General features: G+C 46.0%; 1 protein-coding gene across 2 annotated transcripts in view; it reads left to right on the top strand.

Annotated features, from left to right (window-relative positions):
* Nucleotides 1–8020: 8020 nt before the first annotated feature.
* The window catches only part of KREMEN1 (kringle containing transmembrane protein 1), a 98499-nt gene continuing 83593 nt past the window's right edge, over nt 8021–22926 (top strand). The window contains exon 1 of one of the 2 annotated variants that reach the window (XM_003258040.2): nt 8021–8213. In XM_003258040.2, the coding sequence (XP_003258088.1) occupies nt 8117–8213 (97 nt within the window). In that variant the 5' untranslated portion in view covers nt 8021–8116. The remainder of the gene's footprint in view (nt 8214–22926) is intronic. The other variant, XM_012508212.1, reaches the window with a different exon arrangement.

Below are 22926 nucleotides of genomic sequence, written 5' to 3' on the forward strand. Positions count from 1 at the left end.
GTAAGCACTCAATAAATATTTGCTTTTTTGTGTTTTTGTTTTTGTTTTGAGACAGGGTCTCAGTCTGTCACCCAGGCTGGAGTGCGGTGGTGTGATCATGGCTCATGGGAGCCTCGACCTCCTGGGCTCAAGCAATCCTCCCACTTTGGCCTCCCAAGTAGCTGGGATCACAGGCTTGTTTTTGCCCAGTGATTTTTTTTTTTTTTTTTTTTTGGAGAGATGAGGTCTCACTGTGTTGCTCAGCTTAGTCTGGAACTCCTGGGCTCAAGTGATTCTCCTTGGCCTCCCGAAGTGCTGGGACTACAGTTGTGAACTAACACACCCATCCCATGTGAACATTATTTTTTATTTATTTATTTATTTTGAGATGGAGTCTCAATCTGTCACCCAGGCTGGAGTGCAATGGCATGTTCTCAGCTCACTGCAATCTCCGCCTCCCGGGTTCAAGCAATTCTCCTGCCTCAGCCTCCCGAGTAGCTGCGATTACAGGTGTCCACCACCACATCCAGCTAATTTTTGTATTTTTAGCAGAGACGGGGTTTCACCATGTTGGCCAGGCTGGTCTCGAACTCCTGACCTCGCGATCTACCATCCTTCACCTCCCAAAGTGCTGGGATTTCAGGCATGAGCCACCGTGCCTGACCATGTGAATGTTGTTAATATTATGGTCCATTTACTCATCTGGCCCTTTCTTGAGCTCCTGTTGCTCATGGTCTAAGTGATGTAATGCAACATTTGATATGATCTTTGTCTCAGGTCATTCATGTGCATCAATCTGGTTTATGGCCAGTGTGGTGGCTCACACCTATAATCCCAGCACTTTGGGAGGCTGAGGCAGAAGGATCACTTGAATCCAGGGTTCAAGATGAGCTTGGGCAACAAAGCAAGACCCCATCTCTACAAAAAGAAAAAGAACAAAGAAAAAAAATCTAGTGTATGAAGGCAAGCAATGAGCCTCTTGGAAATAGGGAAAGTTTCTGATCTGACTTGGGTATCAGACTTTCATGATCCATCTTCATTATATATTTGTCAGATTGATTGACCTCACAGAAGTGTTGAATGTAGAGGAGCTACATCCCCTGGTTATGGGAGTTGTTCAGAATATTCTATGCTTTGTTAAACGGAAAGGGAAGCAGTTAGCTGAAGATAAGATAAGGAAGTGGTTAGTCTTTAGCAGAGATTGTCCCATCAAAGATTGTTTAGAATTATAAAGTCAGAATAGAATGACTATTTGGTCCAGGGTACTAAAACCATGGCAAGAGTTTCCATCATGGGTGCCAGCACTTGATTCGGGGAACTCAGGGTTGAAGCAGTAGGGTTTCCATGTTGATGAAAGACCTCTTCCTTAGTTTGATTCTCCAATGAAGCTTTTTTATTCTGCTGAGCTCAGTCTCACTAACCTTTATTTTCCACCCATCATTTGGAGCTGTGCTTCCTGACATATCTAAAGCACCGCTTCTATTTGCAAACACATCTGTCCTTCTTTGATGTTTAGCCAAAGTTTCCTCACAGTATTTTTAGCTCCTATAATCTTCCTTCTTCCTTTTTTTCTTTTTTGTCTTTCCTTTACTACTACCTTTCTTCTTTTTAGCTTCTCTTAGCTCTTATTCTCCTTCTGGTGGATCAGCTAATAAAGAAGAAATTGAGTCAATTTCTATTAATTCTTGTCTTCCACCTTTATGGCCCCGCCCCACCCACGCAATTCTAGTGGAATTTAGTTGCTTTTAATTTCCTCAGGTGTTTTTGTTTTAACACCCAAGCAGTAAACTTCCATACCCATGTGGGAACATATCTGAGGCTTATGATGCAGAAGAGAAACACTTTGGATGGGAAAGAATTGGAAAAGATTCCTGAACTATGATGCAAACTCGGAGGACGAATGATTTGGACCACATGTGCTGAATATGCACCAATTGTGGGCCAAGTATGCGAAATAATGGTGTCCTGTGTGCCTTCCCACCAGTTCTCACCTGACTCCTGCAGATGTCCCACGCTTTCTCCTTTCTTTCTTTGTTTTCTTTTCTTTTTTTCTTTTTTTTTTTTTTTGAGATGGAGGCTCGCTCTGCTGCCCAGGCTGGAGTGCAGTGGCACAATCTTGGCTCACTGCAATCTCTGTCTCCTGGGTTCAAGCAATTCTCCTGCCTCAGCCTCCTGAGTAGCTGGGATTACAGGCACTCACCACCATGCCCAGCTAATTTTTGTATTTTTAGTAGAGATAGGGTTTCACCATGTCAGCCAGGCTGGTCTTGAACTCCTGACCTCAGGTGATCCACCTGCCTCGGCCTCCCAAAGTGCTGGGATTACAGGCAGGAGCTACCGCACCCAGCCAATGCCCCGCTCAGTGCTAACCCAAACCCTACTGTGAGTTTTCAGAGGTGCCCACCTGGATGCCCCACAGACACCTCTAACTCATGTTCAAGACCAGATTCTTTCTCTTCCTTCACCCCCATCAGAACAAGCAAATGACTGCCTCTCTTGAATTTCCCGTCACTAGTTGTCTGAGCCAGAATCCTGGGAGACTCAGTAATGAAACAGTGCAGCCTCAAGCCTAAGGCTAAGGAAAATCAGGAATATAGATCCTATCTTCACTTAAAGTTGGGACAGTCTGTTCATAATGGACTTTTTTGCATTCATTTAGATGTTAAAAAATTATTTTAAAATATTGCATTAAATACTATTTACTAAATATATTTATTAGATGTATAAAATATCTATTAAATAATATTTATCTTGATTACCGGATTTTTTACTGTGTTTTCTAAAAATCCTCTTAAACTCTGTGCCTGAGGCACATACTTCACTTGCCTAATTCCAATCCCAGCTCTGGACCACTCAATAAGCATTTGGTGACAGAAACCTATTATTTTATTTTTTATTGATTATTATTATTAATTTTCTTTTTTCTTTTCTTTTTCTTTTTTTTTTTTGACACAGACTCTGGCTTTCTTGCCCAGGCTAGAGTGCAGTGACATGACCTCGGCTCACTGCAACTTCCACCACCAGGGTTCAAGTGATTCTACTGCGTTAGCCTCCCAAGTAGCTGGGATTACAGGCATGAGCCACCACGCCCGGCTAATTTTTGTATTTTTAGCAGAAATGGGGTTTTGCCAGATTGGCCAGGCTGAACTTGAACTCCTGACTTCAGGTGATCTGCCAGGATCAGACTCCCAAAGTACTGAGATTACAAGCATGAGCCACTGTGCCCAGCCTATTACTATTAATTTTAGAGACAGGGTCTGGCTTTCTTGTTGCCCAGGCTGGACTGCAGTGGCTCTATCCTTGTTCACTGTAATCTCGAACTACTGGGTTCAAGAGATCTTCCCACCTCAGCTTCCCGAGGTGCTGGGATGACAAGTGTGAGCTACCACACCTGACCTAATGACAGAACAAGGAGGCATCAGGTACAGTGGCAAGCATCTGTAGCCCCAGCTACTAAGTCTGAGGTGAGAGGATTGCTGGAACCCAGGAATTCGAGGCTGTAGTGTGCCATGATTGTGAATAGTCACTGCTCTCCAATCTGATCTGGGCAACATATCAAATCCTATCTTTTTTTTTTGAGACAGAGTCTCACTCTTGCCTGGGTTGGAGGACAGTGGCACTATCTCTGCTCACTACAACTTCTGCCTCCCGGGTTCAAACGATTCTCCTGCCTCAGCCTCCCAAGTAGCTGAGATCATAGGTGCATGCCCCCACACCTGGCTAATTTTTGTATTTTTTTTTTTTTTTTACAGATGGGGTTTCACCATGTTGGCCAGGCTGGTCTCAAACTCCTAACCTCAAGTGATCCACCTGCCTCGGCCTCCCAAAGTGCTGGGATTACAGGCATGAGCCACCCTGCCTGGGCTCAAGACCCTGTCTTTAAATTTCTTTCTTTCTTTCTTTCTTTTTTTTTTTTTCTGCGACAGAGTCTCGGTCTGTTGCCCAGGCTGGAGTGCAGTGACGCAATCTCGGCTCACTGCAACCTCTGCCTCCTGGGTTCAAGCGATTCTCCTGCCTCAGTCTCCCAAGTACCTGAGACTACAGGCACCCGCCACTACGCCCGGCTAGTTTTTGTATTTTTGTAGAGATGGGGTTTCACTATGTTGGTCAGGCTGGTCTTGAACTCCTGACCTTGTGATCCACTTGCCTCAGCTTCCCAAAGTGCTAGGATTACAGATGTGAGCCACCGCACCTGGCCCAGCCTCGTACTTATGAGGGTAAGACTAGGGTTCCACTGCCTGGGTTCAAAGCCCAGCTCTAACACAATGTCACCTTTGGGCAAGTCATTTAATCTCTCTTTGTTCTGCAGTGGGTGTGGGGCTGGTAAGAATGCCTCCCTCATAAGGCTACTGGGAGGATTTTGTGAAATGCAACCGTGGACACCCTGCATAGCCTTAGTCAAGTCTGCAGTAAACGTTTGTTATTGCTGTCATTATAATCAGGCCCCCTCGTCCAGGGCTCTCTCCATAAAATGACTGCCCTTTGAGCAGAAATCATCCCAACTGGAGTTTCAAAGACACGTGAATGACCCAAACTCCAACATTGTAGGTCTCCTGGCTTCTTGGCCAATCCTGCTGCCCTCCGAGGAAGAAAGGGGCCTTACTTGCACAGTGCAAACAGACAAACGGACACCAACATCTTTCTGGAGGCCCAGGAGCTGCATTCAGTGTCCTCACTCTTTCCATGAAATAAAGCTGCTAAACACCCCAGGCATGTAAAGCACTGAAATGAGTATCCCGGGTTGCTCTCTGCCAGAAGCCAGGACCACAAAAGGCCTTGAGCTGTTAAGCGCCATGACCTAGACATGCTGGGCTGTATTTTTAGCCTCTTGTGCACTGTTTCCATCACCTGTGCTGGGCTTTCAGCTGGAAAAGAGAAGGTGGGGGTGGAGAAGGCTAGAGGGATGTTTTTCACCGCAGCCAGTGCCAGGAGGAGCTTGCACACAATTTCCGAGTCCTGTTGTACAACAGGGCCATTTTCATGGGCGTGTAACCTGTATATCAACATAGGCCCCCTTTCTTGGAAGGGCCCCACACATGCTTTATCTTTTTATCTTCTGCTGTCACTGTCTTGAAATTCTTTTTTTTTTTTTTTTTTGAGATGGAGTCTTGCTCTGTCGCTCAGGCTGGAGTGCAGTGGCACGATCTTGGCTCACTGCAACCTCCACCTCCCAGGTTCAAGCAATTCTCCTGTCTCAGCCTCCTGAGTAGCTGGGATTACAGGCGCCCACAGCCAAGCCTGGATAATTTTTTGTATTTTTAGTAGAGATGAGGTTTCACCATGTTGGCCAGGCTGGTCTCAAACTCCTGAACTCAGGTGATCCACCTGCCTTGGCCTCCCTAAATGCTGGGATTACAGGCATGAGCCATGGCGCCTGGCCCGTCTTGAAATTTTTAATAAGTTTGGACAAAGGACATACATTTTCATTTCTCACTGTGCCATGCCAATTATATGGCTGGTTCTAAGCTGCCCAGACTTGGCCAAATAAACTTTGTTTCCAACCTCCTGGGTGCCCTTCCTATTTTCTCCTCTGAAACCTGAATGAGATGCAGAAAGAACCTTGTGAACTGGAGAGAACTGTGTCCTGCTTTGCTAAAGTCTTTCTCCGGCATCCTGTTTAAAGTCGTCCAAAGGTTAGCCAGGCGTGGTGGCATGCCTCTGTAGTCCCAGCTATCTAGGAGGCTGAAGCGGGAGGATCACCGGAGCCTGGGAACTGGAGGCTGCAGTGAGCCATGATCTCACCACTGCACTCCAGTGTGGGCGACAGACGGAGGCCCTGTCTCCAGAAAAAGAAAAAGAAAAAAAAAATCCACAGAACATTTGGTCGACATAATTTTCTTGTCTTTGCAGTACTTTTTGTTCTCCGGAATTTGCGTGTTTTCAGGTTGACTAGAATGTAAGTTCCAAGAGGAAGGTTTGGTCTTGGTGGCTGTATCCTCAGCCCTTGGCATGTTCCTGGCTGAATATTTGCTGAACGAAGGAAAGTTCGACTTTATTGAGTGTTTGCTTTGGGCTGAGGGCTTCACCGGCATCTTCTCATTTCATTCTCTTCAAAGGCACTGCTGTCTGGGAGGGCACAGAAGTCCCGGAATAAGGGTTCTCAGGTCCGGTGGAGAAGGTGGGAAGGGCCCAAAATTGTGGAAAAGGGGAAAGCTGGACAAAAGTGGGGATCACCGGTGGCAGGAGGTGGGGGGGTCCCCAGGACAGAGGCTGGCTGGGTGAGGGGATGGTGGGTGCCCCTAAGTTCCAATAAGAAGCCCAGAGGATCCTTGAACTCGGGAATGACACATGAAAACAATAACTGAACAAGATTCTTCTTGCTACAGTGCTGAGTCGTGTGGGTAGAGAGGGACAGAGATTGAGAGGCCTCGTGGGAGGTAGCTGCGCCCTTGGGGCCCGGCCCTGCGAGCAGCGGTGGGTGGGGAATGGAGTTTGGGGGGACGCGGGCTCTGGGAGTGGATGAGGGGGCGGCGCCCGGGGGCTGAGGGGCCCCAGGGGCGAGTGTACCCAAGGCGGTCCGGTCCCGCCCAGCCGCACTCTGGGTGCGGCGAGTCTGCACACCGGGGCAGATGTTCCCGCCGCCGCGCCGGGCGCAGGTCTGCACTTGCAAGCCTGGGACCAGGGACTTGAAAGCGCCCGGCGCGCCGCCTGGACCTGCCCCGCCGGGCGTCACCGCTGCGCTTTAGGCGGGAGCTGTAGGAAAATCCCCTCTGCCTGCGGGGAGGGCGGGGGAGGAGGACGGCCCACGACCGACCCCGGGTGCGGCAGGGGAAGACCTTGCCCGGGTCGGGGCTGGGGGAGGCGGGCAAAGGGCCTACCACGCGGGGGCCGAAAGTTTAAGCAAGCCGCGCGCTCTCTGATCCCTAAAATCTCAGCCTGTAGGATAAGCAGCACTGTCCCATCCATTTCTGGACGTTGCGTTGGGCGTTTTACTTGCTTCTATCTCATCGAATCCTCTGAAGGCCTTTTATTATTCCTATTCTGCAAACGGCTGAGCCTCAGACAGATCAGGAAACTTGCCCTAGTTGAAACTGGCTATGTGATAAGATACGGAACCAGGGGTCAGTATGTGGCTGCAAACTTGGGGTGGAGAAAGAAATTCAACATTTGCTGAACTCCTACTGTGCGTGCGTAAAAGCTTCCATGCTTTCGTGTTTTTTTTTTTTTTGTGTGTGATGGGGTCTTGCTCTGTCACCCAGGCTGGAGTGCAGTGGTGCGAACAAGGCTTACTGCAAGCCCGACCTCCTGGGCTCAAGCGACCCTCCTGCTTCAGTCTCCTGAGTAGCTGGGACCACTGATTTATTTATTTTTTTCCTGTAGAGATGGGGTCTCGCTGTGTTGCCCAGGTTGGTCTCAAAATCCTGGGCTCAAGTGATTCTTCCGTCTCGGCCTCCCAAAGTGCTGGGATCACAGGAGTTAGCCACCGCACCCGGCAGTAGGCATTCTTATTTAGTGCAACCGCTCTGAGGAGTAGTAGCTATTATCACCTCCATTTAACAGATGAGGAAATTGAGGTAAGAGCTATTTTTCCTTTAAACCTGTCCAAGGTCTCACAGGTGACCAAGTGGGATGTGAACTCTCCAAAGCATTCTTTTTTTAACCATTACGATGACCTAAGCAAGGGAAAACAGTTTGCAAGCTGCTGTTGTAATTATTACCGCTGTAGCTGAGCTCGCGCGTGGGTCACGACCTAAGTGAGAGTGGAGCAGGGGTCACTGGGAGCCCGGCCTATTTCAGCCCCGCCAAACCGCTTGGTGACTTGGAGGCCGGGACGAGGCCCCGCCCCTCACCTGCTGATCCTACCCTTGCATGGGACAAACCGAGGGCCCTGCGGGGCGGGCCCAGGTGAGGCGAGAGATGGGCGGGGCCTGGTGCATGAGTGGCAGGAGCGGCGCGCGGCCGGGGCGAGGCGTGCGAGAGAAGTGGGCTCCGCCCCCCGGGCCTCTCCGCGGATCCCGGCGGGCCCCAGGCTGCAGGGGCGGTGGCGGCGCTGAGCTGGGCGGGCCGGGGCGGGGCGGCCGGGCGACTGGGGTGGGGCTACACTTGGGCCCCGCGTCCTGCTCCCATGGCCGCCTCCGGCTCCCCGCGCTGCCCCCTTTCCCCCGGGCCGCGCCCCGGGGCCCCGCACTGACGGCCCATGGCGCCGCCCGCCGCCCGCCTCGCCCTGCTCTCCGCCGCGGCGCTCACGCTGGCGGCCCGGCCCGCGCCCAGCCCCGGCCTCGGCCCCGGACCCGGTGAGTGTGAGCGACCCCTCGCCGCCCGCCCTGAGCGGAGCCCACTCGAGGGGCGACAAGGGCCGGCCAGCCTGAGGGCCCCCTCCCTCCCGCTTCAGGACCTTCCGGGACCCTTCCCTGGGCCCCTAGGCGACGCCCCTCAGGCCGGGATGGTCCCTCCCTGGGACCCGGGCTACCCCCAGGCCCGTCATCGACACCCCCGGGCCCGGTACTGTCCCCTGGCTGCAGGACCCGGTGCTCCTCAGCGACGCCCCTCAGCCCAGGACGCCCCCTCCGCCTTGAGACTTCCAAGCCCCTCTGCGACGCCCCCCGGGCTGGGACATCACCTCTGTCTCGGGATCTGGGACCCGCTGCCCGAGTCCCTCAGCGACCCCAACCAGGCCGGGACGCCCCCTCTCCCCGGTACCTCCTGGGATCCCGTCCCAAGTCCCCAGCGACTCCCCCCGGGCCGGGGCGTCCCCTGCTCCCCGGTACCTCCTAGGATCCCGTCCCAAAATCCCCAGCGACTCCCCACGGGCCAGGACGCCCCCTGCTCCCCGGTACCTCCTGGGATCCCGTCCCCAAGTCCCCAGCGACCCCTCCCGGGCCGGGACGACCCCTGCTCCCCAGTACCTCCTGGGATCCTGCCCCAAGTCCTTCATCGACGCACCTTGCACCGGGACGACTCCCCCTCTACAAGAGGCTATACGCCCCTCTCCAAGATCCTCAGCGACATCCCTCCCCCGGGCCAAGGTCCCCTCCCTGAGCCTCATTACGACGCCCCCGCGTCCCCCAGTCCTCTCCTCCCGCCTACACCGGTGGAACCCGGCGCCTCCCCGCGCAGAGCAGAGCGGAGGCGGGAGGAGCCGGCGCTCAGCCCCTTTTCCCGAGTCCTCGGCTGCACCCGCTTGGCGGACATTGTAACTTCTGCCTCGCGAGGAACGGGATGGACTTGTTCGCCCTGCTAGAAGCAGGTTAGGGTCCTGGGACGACCTTGTACCCAGACGGATGGGACGTGTCCTCTCTCTCCGCTGGGCCGCTTTGAACTTCCCTATAACTCAGGTGATGGCGCAGAAGGGGGAGAGGAAAAAGGAAGCGGTGATGGTTAACTTCTCCCCTACTGAGTTTAGGGTGCTCTTCCTGAGGGTGCAACGCCGAGCTCCTCCGTGTTTTGGGTCAGCCCACACCTTAGACAGGTCACTCACTCCTCAGGCCAAGGCCAAGGCCAGGTCTTCCCGAGGTGAGGCCCTGGACCAGGATGAAGCTTGGACTTTGCTTAACTTCCACACGCAACCTTGTAGCCGAATCCTTTCTAAGTTGAAGAGAAGGCAACAGGGCGTTGCATTTCTCTGCAGGCTGTTTGGGTGTTGAGCATAGGACATTTGTGAAAGGGATGGGAAGAGTTTATTAACAGTCTGCAGGAGTAGGAAAACCCGCCTCTGGGTTCTCCACCCAAAGTCACAGACTGATGTTGGAAAGGATGGGATTTTGCTGGTGTAAGAAAACTCAGAGTTGCTTTGTTTACTCATTGGCTTGGATTAGCGAAAAAGCTAGGACTTGGTGTTGTCACTTACTGCGTGACTTTGAGCCATGCCTTCAGCTCTCTGAGCCTCAGTTTCCTCATCTGTAAAGACAGGATAACTTCTTTGCAGAGTGTTGTGAAGATTAAATGATATACTGTAGGTAACATACCCACATATAGGAGGGAGTCAATAAACATATTTTAATAATACTTTTATAGGGCCTCACAGTTCATCTAGTGCTAGACACCTCATTTACCCTGGGAATGCTAAGAGTTTTCGGTCTGATTCATTTCTGTAAAAGGCAAAGCTTGGCTTTAAGTTAGTAGAACTGGGGTCTCCACTGAGGCTCAGTAAGTGGTTTCTGAGTGATCACCGTCTTTTATGGGACTTCTACAGTATGATCACTTCTACTGTTGTGAGGAGTGAGGGACATTCCGAGAGCCAGGATATGTCAACATAACTGTAACCTAGTAACCCCTTGCTCCACTTTGCTATCTGTGTGGTCAGGGTTTAATGACCCCTACAAAGAGAGAGGTATGGGTGGAAATAGACTGGTTCCCCTTCTGGAAAGGGCAGAGTAGCAGCTCTGAAAAGCATCAAGTGAGCCAACTCTGCTTAAGCTTGTTGAAAGCTATTCTCTTCCCAGATATCTTTGCTTTTTTAAGGTCAAATGCGGCAGCTCTTATGAAGTTTGCACCCCAAATTTTGGTGTACTTTTATTTAGGAGTCTGGGGGTAGGGGCAAATAATCATTGTGAAATAATTTGTGATAAGTGGCCCAAGTTCTGAACTCACTGAGCCTTGCCAGCTTGGTGCCTTACCGTCCTGATAACTCAGTGCTTTGCTTTTTTGACTTTTCCTGTCTAGTTGCAGAAGCAGTTTTAGGGAGATACCACATGGTCTTCACCAACACATCCTGTCTAGATCCTACCCACTAGCTTTTAAAATCCTTTCCAATAAATCACACACACACATTTTACTCTGAGGATATGCCAAACTTGCCATTTTATATTTTTTGATACTGTAATTTTCTCTAAAATTTTGTGGATGGAAAAAATTATTTCAATATTTATATTCTGCACAGTTTTGTAATATTTAAATTACTGGTGGTTTGCATTTTGAATGCTGACTTTATAAAAACAGTTAGCTCATTCCCCATCAATCCTACTTCTAACTACAATGTGTAGCCAACCCCAAATGATCTCCCTTCTTTTCATTCTTCCTCTAAGATTCTCTTCCTTCCTTCACAACTCATAAGAAGGAAAGTAGAAGGTAATGGAATCTAGACTTTCCTTCAAGGAGGAGTGCAACTAGGGCCATGGGGTCGATAGGTTCTCTGTAGTAGGTCCCATCTGGAATTTATGGAATTTATGGTCTACTCACTTGAGTGTTTTACTACCTTTAGGGTCTATCAGGTGCACATCAACAGAGCTTCTCCACTCAGGTTATGTTTGCTGTGAATACCTTTTATAAGTTTATAGACTGATGCTCATTCTCCTCTAACTCCTCATCTGGAATTTGCCCCACTCGCCAGTAATGTGTTTGCCATAAAACCTATGAGTTCAGTTAACAGCTAGAGCTTCATACTCTCTACCAATTCTTGGCCCTCTTGGGGACTTCATTAATGCTAATAGAATTACCTGTAAGCAACATGGGGGCTGAAGCAGTGAAGGAGTGAAGGGTGCATACCAGTTACTTGTATACTCTGAGTATTTTAAGAAACACCATTTCGACGTGCTATCGGAGACCTGATATTTTTGTGAAAATATATTTTAGCCCCTGGACAAACCATTTAAATCTTTGAGGCTGGGCGCGGTGGCTCACACCTGTAATTCTAGCATTTTGGGAGGTCAAGGCAGGCGGATCACCTGAGATCAGGAGTTCGAGACCAGCCTGGCCAACATGGCGAAACCCCATCTCTACTAAAAATACAAAAAATTAGCTGGGCATGGTGGTGCGTGCCTGTAATCCCAGCTACTTGGGAGGCTAAGGCAGGAGAATCGCTAGAACCCAGGAGGCAGAGGTTGCGGTGAGTTGAGATCATGCCATTGCACTCCAGCCTGGGCAATAAGAGCAAAACTCTGTTTCAAAATAAATAAATAACAAATATTTGAGATAGGCAATGAGCCGCTTTATAAATCTTAAAGCAAGAAAGCATTCCTTTTAGGCTCACTACTCATAAACAGAAAGTTGATGCACTCAATACAGATATTATTGATAAACTCATGGTTTAGCATAGTTAGACCAAAAGCAATAAGTAAGATAAAATATATTGCTTTAAATAGCTTCACAATATACAGATTAGGGATTTTTGGTGATGGGGAATATACCATCCTTAGTTTAGAATTTTTGAGTCTGGAAATGTCAACTGATAATCTAGGTCAGGTATGGGCAAACATTTTTTGTAAAGGAAGACAGTAAATAATATGAAATTCATGGGCCTTATACTATCTGTGTTGCAATTATTGAACTCTGTAGGGCAAAAGCAGCATAGACAAAAGACAAATGAATGGGCATGGCTGTGTTTCAGTAAGGCTTTATGGACACTGAAATTTGAATTTCCTTTTTTTTTTTTTTTTTTTTTTTTTTTTTTTTAAAGAGACGGAGTCTCACTCTGTCACCCAAGCTGAAGTGCAGTAGCACGATCTCGGCCCACTGCAACCTCTGCCTCCCGGGTTCTAGTAGTTCTCCTGCCTCAGCTGGGATAACAGGCATGCATCACCATGCCTGGCTAGTATTTTATTTTTAGTAGAGACGGGGTTTCACCACGTTGCCCAGGCTGGGAATTTCCTATAATTTTTATGTTAGCAAAATATTGTTTATTTGATTTTTCAAAACTTTTTTAAATTATAGATTTTTTAAGTCTTAGCTTGTGGGCCATACAGAAACAGGCAGTGAGCCAGATTTGGGCCACAGGCTGTGCTTTGCTGAGTTCTGTTCAAGGTCCATGTCTTTTGATTTTTTTCAGTGTTCACTGGTCTAGAAAAGGTGAGAAGGAGGCTTGATTTTGGTGAACGAATGAAACTTTTACCATTTACTGTTAACTAACTTTAAGATACATATGGGAGAAATGTTAAAATGGTAAATTTTATGTTAATATTTTACCACAATTTTTTTTAAAAGATACGTATGGGGAAAAGTTCATGCACATACATTTGGGTCTTTAATAGGACTTTTAGACCAGGTGCAGTGGCTCAAGCCTGTAATCCCAGCAGTTTGGAAGGCTCAGGTGAATGGATCCTTTGAGCCCAGGAGTTTGAGACCAGCCTAGGCAACATAGTGAGTCCCTGTCTCTGTGAAACCGTGTCTTTACAAAAAATAAACCAAAATTAGCCAGATGTCGTGTAGTCCTAGCTACTCAGGAGGCTGAGGTGGGAGGATCACTTGAGCTGGGAGGTCAGGGTTGCAGTGAGGTGAGATTGTGCCACTGCACTCCAGTCTGGGCAACAGAGCAAGACCCTGTCTCAAAAAAAAAAAAAAAAAAAGAACACCCTGAAAATGTCCTAAAGAAAAATTCAGCATGGTTCAGTGTACGCTACATAAATAGTGCCTGCCTTGGAACTGCCTATGGTTTGTTCAACTATGCCTGCAGATGTTGCTTAGAACAAACCGTTGAGAGATCTATTTCTCAGAGGAAAGCCCAGGCAGCAGATGGCACCAGCCCTGACACAGAAAAACAGCCAGAAAAAAAAAGAAAACGAACTTCTATGACTTTCCTAGGCAGTTAATTTTTATGTCCATGGTTCTGTTGTCATATTTAAAGTCGTTTTAAAAAACAACAATGTGCTTAGCATGGCTGATTATTTTGTTTTAATTAAAACATTTCTGAAAGAACAAAATGAAACATTCAAACATACCAAGTTGGTTGTGCTTGTACTGTGGAACAGTTAATGCAAAACACTTGAGAGAGGCCGGAAGTTTGGATCTGTAGCTTTTGCCTGAGTGTCTGCTGCCTGAATAAGGACAACATAGGAGGAAGTGAATGTGTCCCTTAGAAAACTACCTGTATAGGTTTGAAGTGAGATCCAGCACCCCCAACGCCACTAGGCAGGTTACCTTCTAGCCGTCTCACTGTGCAGCCTCGTCATTGGTGAGAATGATGACTGACATTCCTTCTATATTCAGTTTGACCTTGAGAATCCAGCTGGAACCTGTAAGTATTAGTCTAGGAGGAGCCATCTGAGGTCACTCTATTTTTCCTCCCTCTCTTATCTTCATAGTCTTCCTCCCAAGGCAGTACTTCCCTCAACCCTCACCTCACCTTCTGAGACTTTGTCTGGATTCAGACTGATGAGGCAAAGGAAAGAGGCCATCACAGAAAAATGTCAGATTGGCGTCCATACACCTCACAAATAACTACTCCACAGAAATGTGACTTCTCTTCTAAGGGAATCCCTTCCCCCACTTTTAAATTCTCTTTCTAGGTAAACACCTCCCTAGCCTGGACTTGTACCAGTTTAAAGAGGAATGAATGAATTGGGGTGCTAGGGAGCACCTTGGCAGACAAAACGTTTTAGGCCACCTCACACGCAAAGTTGCCTCTCTCCCTGCATTTATACAACAGGGCCCTCTCAGAGCTACCCCTCTGCTGCGCCCAGCTTCTAGCTTCCCTTGCCACGGATTTAATACCTGGCAAGTAGCCAAAGCATTAAACTTTTATTGTTCAATTTGCCACAAGGGCGGGCCCCTGCTTCTAGTGGGCTGAGGAGGCTGCAGCCGCTTCCAAACCCAAGTGTCACACCACATTAGCAACTGCAGACTTTGAGGGCTGAATTTATTTCAGTTTGGTTAGATTCTTGGTTAGAACCCGAACGGTATACTCACACTCAAAATTTTAAAGCTAGGAAATAGTAAAAACAGTGTAGGCAACTTTTAAAGATGATTCAGAGTGGCTGTAGCTATCAGCGTGTATGATTGACTCTGCCTGGTTTCTTCGTACCTTCCAAACAGACATATTAGATGGCTGTGCATGTGCCTTAGTGTCCTAAAGTTGGAGGAAAACATGGCAACCAAGTAGTTCTCTTCTAGACTAGTGGGGATTGCTAACCAATCCCATCACAGTATGTAAATTACTTGCTGTTGTTCAATCTATAAAAATTCATCTTCAAAGAAAATTATTGGGCTGGTAAAAATATTTTTAATAATGACCACAGAAGCCATATTTGTTTTTCTTTGATGTTCTTCCGAAGACCCTTCTGGTTCTAATCAGATTGTTCCCACATAAAATACAGTGGAAATCTACAATAATAAAATCCCTATTCCTATGTCTATGGGGAAATAAACAGGATGGGGACTGTCCTTTTAAGGGGCTTTCCCCTTCCCTTTCCCCAGACTCAAAGCCTCTATTACTGGTGGGTGTTTTGGCATCAGTTAAGGGCCTTCAATCCTTCCCTCCCTCCATGTTTTGCTCTTTCATTAAAGTGTTTCTGTTGTCTAATTATATCCTTTCAATCAAATTAGAGACTGTAGCATCTGGTGAGGGCTGTAACTGCTGCCATCTGCACCTCGTCTATACAGGCCTTTTCAGCTGAGAATCACTCAACTTCCAAATGGCAGGAAGAGATTTGGAAAAAGTTTAGTTGGAGGGGAGATTAACTTAAAAGGAGTGTCTTCAAAGGCTGGGTGCGATGCCCTGCTTGCTGTGATGTGTGCATGGCCATGCAGAATTTCATTGGCCTGGCTCACCAAACATTCTTCCCTAGTGCTTCTGGCAGATGAAGGGTTTCTGATTGTCTCAGCTGAAATGACTAGGCCTTCTTTGTTAGGGGCTTGGAGGGGGCCAGGGGCTGAGCTGAGAAAGTCTCCCTTGAGAACAATCTTTAGTTATATGACCACTGGTTAATGGGTGTGACACTTTCTGTTTATTTGACCATTTTTTCTAACTCAGTGATTTCAACTGGAGGAGATTTTACCCCCGGGGGACATTTTGCAATACTTGGAGGCATTTTTGGCTGTCACAACTAAAGAGGTACTACTGGCACCTAGCAGGTAGAGGCCAGGGATGCTGCTGCTAAACATCCTAGAATGCACAGGAGAGCCCCCACGCCAAAGAGTTATACAGCCCAAAATGTCAGTAGCGCTGAGATTGAGAAACCCCGTCCCGATTGTATTATTCTTTTGTCCTTCTTTTTACTGTTAGTTGCCTGCCTAGGAACAGTTGATTCTGATCAGCATCTTTTTTCACTCTTAAGCAGATTCTTCATTATCCACATCTAACCTCTTTAAGCATTTCTGTGGACAGTGTTTCAGAAACCTTAATGCAGTAAGGGGGTCTGTGATTCACTGTGTCTTTTTATTCTCTCTGCAGTACAATTGTCAGATACATTACAGGATGCCCAATTAAGTTTGAAATTCAGATAAACACCAAAGAATTTTTAATTAAAGTCTGTTTCATGCAATGTTTAGGAATACTTGTCTTAAAAAATTCTTTGATGTTTATCTGAAATTCAAATTTAATGAGAATTCTGTTTTTATTTGTCAAATCTGGCAACCCTAATCGAGCTTCATGGAACACTCCATGAAACTTTAAAGCTTTGATAATCAGAGTTAATCTGTTGGCCACTATCTGCTCTTATTCTTAATGCTCCAAGTGACCAGAGATGATAGTTCCATCTATTTATAAATCAGTGTTACACTGAGCCTTTCCTTCTGCCCTAAACTGTCTCCCTGGCCAGAACTTATGAAACCCATCTCTTGAGTCATATTTTTATGTTGGGGCCAATTAACAAGTACTTATCAAATTCCTCCTGTGTGCCCAGCATCTCTGATTAGGACTTATCCCTGTGCTAATTGACAGAAGGCTACAACTTTGTTGCTTCGGGTTTTACTTTGAAATGTACTCTAGAGATATATGGTCTACCTGGTATCAGTTCCCCACTCAAGAGCTCTTATATTATTTGTCTATCCCATATTAGCCAAGGGAAGCTGAAAAGCCCAGAGTCTGGCTTCCATGGAGTATTGGCTGCCCTCCAGGACTTTATTATTGAGGAATTTTCTTGCCATCTGACATTAAAAATAGGTCACAGGCATTACTAACAAAACTTCTTTTTTTTTTTTTTTTTTTTTTGAGACAGAGTCTTGCTCTGTCACCCAGGCTGGAGTGCAGTGGCGCAATCTTGGCTCACTGCAAGCTCTGCCTCCCGGGTTCACGCCATTCTCCTGCCTCAGCCTCTCTGAGTAGCTGGGACTACAGGCGCCCACCACCACGCCCGGCTAATTTTTTGGTATTTTTAGTAGAGACGGGGTTTCACCATGGTCTCGATCTCCTGACCTCGTGATCCGCCCGCCTCGGCCTCCGAAAGTGCTGGGATTACAAGCGTGAGCCACTGCGCCTGGCCCATTACTAACAAAACTTGTCTAGAAGCTGGATTATATCAGTTTATCTCCTTTTCATCTAATTGAGAACTTCAGATAACATGGAAAAAGGTCGCTCAAGCGATAGTGAGGCAAGGCGTAGGTTTGAGCTGGGTGCCTCCTGCTTAAAGCAAACTAAGAATATAAAATTCATATTTTTATTTTATTTTATTTTATTTTTTAGATGGAGTCTCGCTCTGTCGCCCAGGCTGGAGTGCAGTGGCGCAATCTTGGCTCACTGTAGCCTCTGCTTACTGGGTTCAAGCAATTCTCATGCCTGAGCCTCCCAAGTAGCTGGGACTACAGGCATGCGCCAACACACCCAGCTAATTTTTGTATTTTCAGTAGAGACGGAGTTTCATTATGTTGGCCAGGCTGGTCTCAAACTCCTGGCCTCAAGTGATCCTCCCACCTTGGCCTCCCAAAGTACTGGGATTACAAGGGTGAGCCACTGCACCCAGCCACCAGCCATTTCCTTTAAATAGCAGAGTCCCTGGTTTAAATAGCAAATATTTGATTTCCTTGATTTACATAAACTTTCCTAGAACTTCTCATAGGTATTGCTAGGTAAGTCTTGAGGCTGGCCTAGGAGGAATACATTGGTGAGGAAACTAATGCACCCTGAATGTATCTGTAATGGAGCTTTCCCCTAGCCCCTCATTCACCAGCTTCCCTCTTTCAACAGACACTTAGCTAGGCACCTTCTATGTGGTCTGTAGTTGCTGAGGATACAAAGGTGAGTAAGATGCTCACCGGCTATTGGAAACAGGGCTGTGTGCTTCCTGAGCAATTACAGTTCAAGGTAATCAAGTCCTTTAAGAGCTGTGGCAGCAGGCGCTGTGACTTGTTTCAAAACCCCTGGTTTCTATAGAAGTTAGTGCTACCTATTCTAGACCCTGAGCCTTCAAATAGTTCTCCGCCTTTTGTCTTTTTGTTTTCTTTGGAGCTGGCTTATAATGAGCTAAGGTATTGTCCATCAGCAAGCTGGACTTTCAGCTTTAAAATATCTCACGTTTCCTGTATCCTTATGTGAAAACTTCTTTTTTTGAGACAAGGTCTCGCTCTGTCACCCAGGCGTGATTACAGCTCACTGCAGACTCAAGAGAGACCCTTGCCCCAGCCTCCCGAGTAGCTGGGAGGCATCCGCCGCCACGCCTGGCTAATTTTTAAAAAATATTTCTTGTAGAGACAGCATCTCACTATGTTGCCAAGGCTATGAAAACTTTCTAGTATGAAATTTTATTTCAAGATTCAGGGAGATATTTATGAATAAATATCTAAGGTAGATTTATTTGTACTCACATATTACATCGAGAGATAGATGCTTTACATCGCCAAAGTATAATAGAATATATTCTATTGGTATTGGAAGTAAAATCCATCAAGGTGCTTTGGTTAATAAATGAAATATTTTTCTTAGAGTTCTGCTGAGTCAGTGACTTTTGACTATTTGAATGAGTCCATTCTTTAACTGAAGTTTAACCTCTACATATTATAGACCTGAATGCTGATAGGTTAATGGACATTTTTTTCTCAAAAAGTCTTTTGGGCTTCAATTTGATGGTTGTGATACGAGAAAGGGGTCCTGATCTAGACTCCAAAAGAGGGGTTCTCAGATCTTGCATAAGAAAGAATTCAGGGTTCCAGCACAGTGGCTCATGCCTGTAATCCCAGCACTTTGGGAGGCTGAGGCCAGTGGATCACCTGAGGTCAGGAGTTTGAGACCAGCCTGGCGAACATGGTGAAACCCTGTCTCTACTAAAAATACAAAAATTAGCCAGGCATGGTGGTGGGTGCCTGTAATCCCAGCTACTAGGGAGGCTGAGGCAGGAGAACCGCTTGAACCCGGGAGGCGGATGTTGCAGTGAGCTGAGATCGCACCACCGCACTCCAGCTTGGGCGACAGAGTGAGACTCATCTCAAAAAAAAAAAAGAAAGAATTCAGAACAAGTCCACAGAGTAAAGTGAAAAGGAGTTTATTAGAGAAGTAAATAAACAAAAGAATGGCTACTCCATAGGCAGAGCAGCCCTGAGGGCAGCTGGTTGGCTATTTTTATGGTCATTTCTTGACCCTATGCTAAACAAGGGGTAGATTACTCATGAGATTTCCGGGAAGGGGGTGAGGAGTTCCCGGAACTGAGGGATCCTCTTCTTTTTTTAGGTCATATAGGGTAACTTCTGGATGTTGCTGTGGTATTTGTAAACTGTCATGGTGCTTGTAGGAGTGTCTTTTGGCATGCTAATATAATTAGTGTGTAATGAGCAGTGAGGATGACCAGAGGTCACTTTCGTCACCATCTTGGTTTTGGGGGGTTTTGGCTGGCTTCTTTACCACATCCTGTTTTATCAGCGAAGTCTTCGTGACCTGTGTCTTGTGCTGACCTATTTCATCCTGTGACCAAGAATGCCTAAACTGGGGATGTACCCCGGAAGGTCCCAGCCTCATTTTACCCATCTGCTGTTCAAGATGGAGTGGCTCTGACTCAAATGCCTCTATTATATGGGTTTATAATATGGTAAATGATAAATAAAAATTCCTCAACAGTAATGCATTTTCATGATGACTATTCCTGGCAGAAACACACATGCTTCACAGCGACAAGCATGGCATGTTTTCCAGGGGGCCCTGCCTGGGTAGGAGTGGAGCATATTCAAGATGAGAGCCAGATGGGAAAAGAGTGGTACCCAAGCCACTGCATTCTGGACTTTCTCTGCCTTGATAATTATTTGTTTTTTTAATTTTTATTTAACAAATAAGGCCCCCTCTCTGAAGCATTTTCATGGTTCGTCTGAATTCAAACATCTGGTCTTATGCTTACTCTGTAAGTTCAGTTTTTCTTGGAATGGTCTTTTAAGTAATTAAATACTTCATCTCTTAGTAGAGATAGATAAACTGGAGATTCAAATAGAAGACCTCATGTCCCCTTCCAAAAGTATAAATTCTTTAGTTAAAGTATCTTTGAGAGGCATGGTCTTTCCTTCCATACTGTTTTTAAGGACACCGTCTCCTTTAACGGAAAAGAAGATCTAAAAGGTAGTTTAATGAAAAAGCTACTAATACCTAAAACATTACAGTGATTTTTGTTGTGGTAATTCCACTTTGGGCAAAAGGGCAGCTTGTTCTATGGTCATTTGGCACTGTTAATACATAATCCAAGAACATGATATATGAATATCAATTTTGATTTTAGATGGCTAACTTTATGGCTGAATTTGTTCATAGTTCTTGAAAAAAGGCTAAGGTAGATTAATTTCAAAATAACATGTTGGTAACTATTTTCAAGATGTTCTTTGAAAAATTTTTTATTATGGGAAATTTAGGACACAAATAGAGAAGAGAGTGTAAGGAAGTCCCATGTATCTATCTCCCAACTCCCACAATTATTAACCATAGCTAATGTTATTTCATCTATACCGTCTTCATTCCCCTTACTACATTATTTTGTAACCAATTTCAGATATGTCACCTCATCTGTAAACATTTTAGTATGTATCTCTAAATGGTAAGGATTCCTTTCAAAAACATAGTAATAGTACCATTATTATACCTAGAAAAAAAACAATAATTCCTTAATGCCATCAAATATCCAATCAATGTTCAAATTTTCCTGGTTGTCTTATTAGTATTTTTTACACTTCAGTCAGGATCTAAACAAGGTGTATTTAGGTAATGTGAGTCCTAAATCTCTATTAACCCTTAGATTTCCCCTTTTTTCTTTTCTTGCAATTTACTTGTTGAAGATGTAGTTTCTTTTAAGCAAGAAGAATGCCTAAGTAGGCCGGGCACAATAGCTCTTGCCTGTAATCCTAGCACTTTGGGAGGCAGAGGCAGGTGGATAGCTTGAGCCTAGGAGTTCGAGATTGGCCTAGACAATGTAGACCCCATATCTACAAAAAATTAAACAATTAGCCAGGTGTGGTGACACATGCCTATAGTCCCAGCTATGTGGGAGGCTGAGATGGGAGGATCACTTGAGCCCGGGAAGTAGAGGCCACAGTGAGCCATGATTGCTCCACTGAACTCCAGCCTGTGTGACAGAGCTGTCTCAAAAAAAAAAAAAAAGTGCCTAAGGGCCTCTCAGAGGGAAGGCCCACATGGGAGGTGAGGTTTTTTTTTTTTTTTTAACCATACAATTCTTACTTCCATTAGAGAAACAAAGAATTAGAGAATTTTAAGCCTGGAAGAGATTTTTAGCCATGAGTCCTTTCCAGTCATATCACCCCAGACTTTTGGATCTGAGTTTCATTTTGTTAGATCTTGAACTTGAAATTGCAGACATTTACAGTGAAGGGACGTTGAGATAATCCGGCTCAACCCTCCTAATTTCACAGATGAGGAAACCAAGGAAGAAACTGAGGCCCAATGATGTCTGGGTGGTTTGTTCAAACCACAGTGTTAGCTGCTTCTCTGACAGCATTTCCCCTTTATTGCACTGATTCTCCATATGTACTATGTATGTACAGGGTTGTTGTTTTTTCCCTAGACTATCCTCTCTCTATTCTAGATCTGATGACATTCCTCTATGTAATTGTAGAAATCACTGCTCTTGGAGAGCCATTTCTGAAGACGGGAGTGTGTCCTATCATAGCCTCAGTGGTGTTGGGTTGGAAAAGGCTGGGAACCCCTGCCTTCCCAGGGCCACATGCCCCTTTACTACAGGGTTTCACGTAACTGAAATCAGGTTTCCCATAGTGCTTTTGAGTGTCTGAGGGCAAAGGGTAGTCTGCCCAGGGGCTTTGAAGTGGTGCAAGTTCCCACCGGGCACCAGTCTGTATTTGAAACCCAATAGGGCGATAGGTGTGCTATGTGAATATTTGACAGCACTGTCGTGTTGCCCTCTCTCTATATATCTTTTTTGAGATAGGGTCTCACTCCATCGCCCAGGCTGGAGTGCAGTGGCATGACCATGGCTCACTGCAGCTTTGACTTCCTGGGCTCCACCTCAGCCTCCCAGATAACTAGAATTACAAGCACACACCACCACACCCAGCAAATTTTTAATTTTAATTTTAATTTTGTACAGATGGGGTCTCCCTATGTTGCCCAGGCTGGTCTTGAACTCCTGGGCTCAAGTGATCCTCTTGCCTTTGCCTCCCAAAGTTCTGGGATTACAGGCATGAGCCATACCCTCTAAATATCAAAAAAAGCATTTACACCTAAACCTTAGATTTCTATAATCTATCCACCTACTAAGTTTCATAGACTTTTTTAAAAAACAAAGGATATTCTTATTGGAATATGTTCTCTGCTGTCTTGCTTTAAGATGCTGTAATTGAATTTAATATGAATTGATTCATGTTGATTTCAAGCCAGGCTAAAACCAGACAGATTCTTCCAACATAAGATCAGTAGAAGTGCTAAGTGGTCCCACAGAGAACAGAGACATAACTTTAGTGGATTAAAAAAAAACAATGACCCTCACAAGCGTCATATATAGAGATTTAACTAGTAATTCTGCCAGAAAACCAGGAATATAGAGAAAAATGTATTTCTCAATAGTGTATTTTTGGACAAATTAGAATTACCTAGTTATAGAGCTTTATAGAGAGCATATTCTTCAGCTTTATTAAATCTTACCAAAGATTAGGATGTCTTTTAGATTAACTGCTGTTTTCCTACCACTGTCTTATACATGTCAAGTTTTTTTTTTTTTTTGACGGAGTTTTGCTCTTGTTGCCCAGGCTGGAGTGCAATGGTGTGATCTTGGTTCACTGCAACCTCCGCCTCCCAGGTTTAAGTGATTCTCCTGCCTCAACCTCCCGAGTAGCTGGGATTACAGGCATGCGCCAACATGCCCGGCTCATTTTGTATTTTTAGTAGAGATGGGGTTTCTCCATATTGATCAGGCTGGTCTCAAA

The sequence above is a fragment of the Nomascus leucogenys genome, chromosome 7b (assembly GCF_006542625.1).
Source record: "Nomascus leucogenys isolate Asia chromosome 7b, Asia_NLE_v1, whole genome shotgun sequence".
Classification (NCBI taxonomy): domain Eukaryota; kingdom Metazoa; phylum Chordata; class Mammalia; order Primates; family Hylobatidae; genus Nomascus; species Nomascus leucogenys.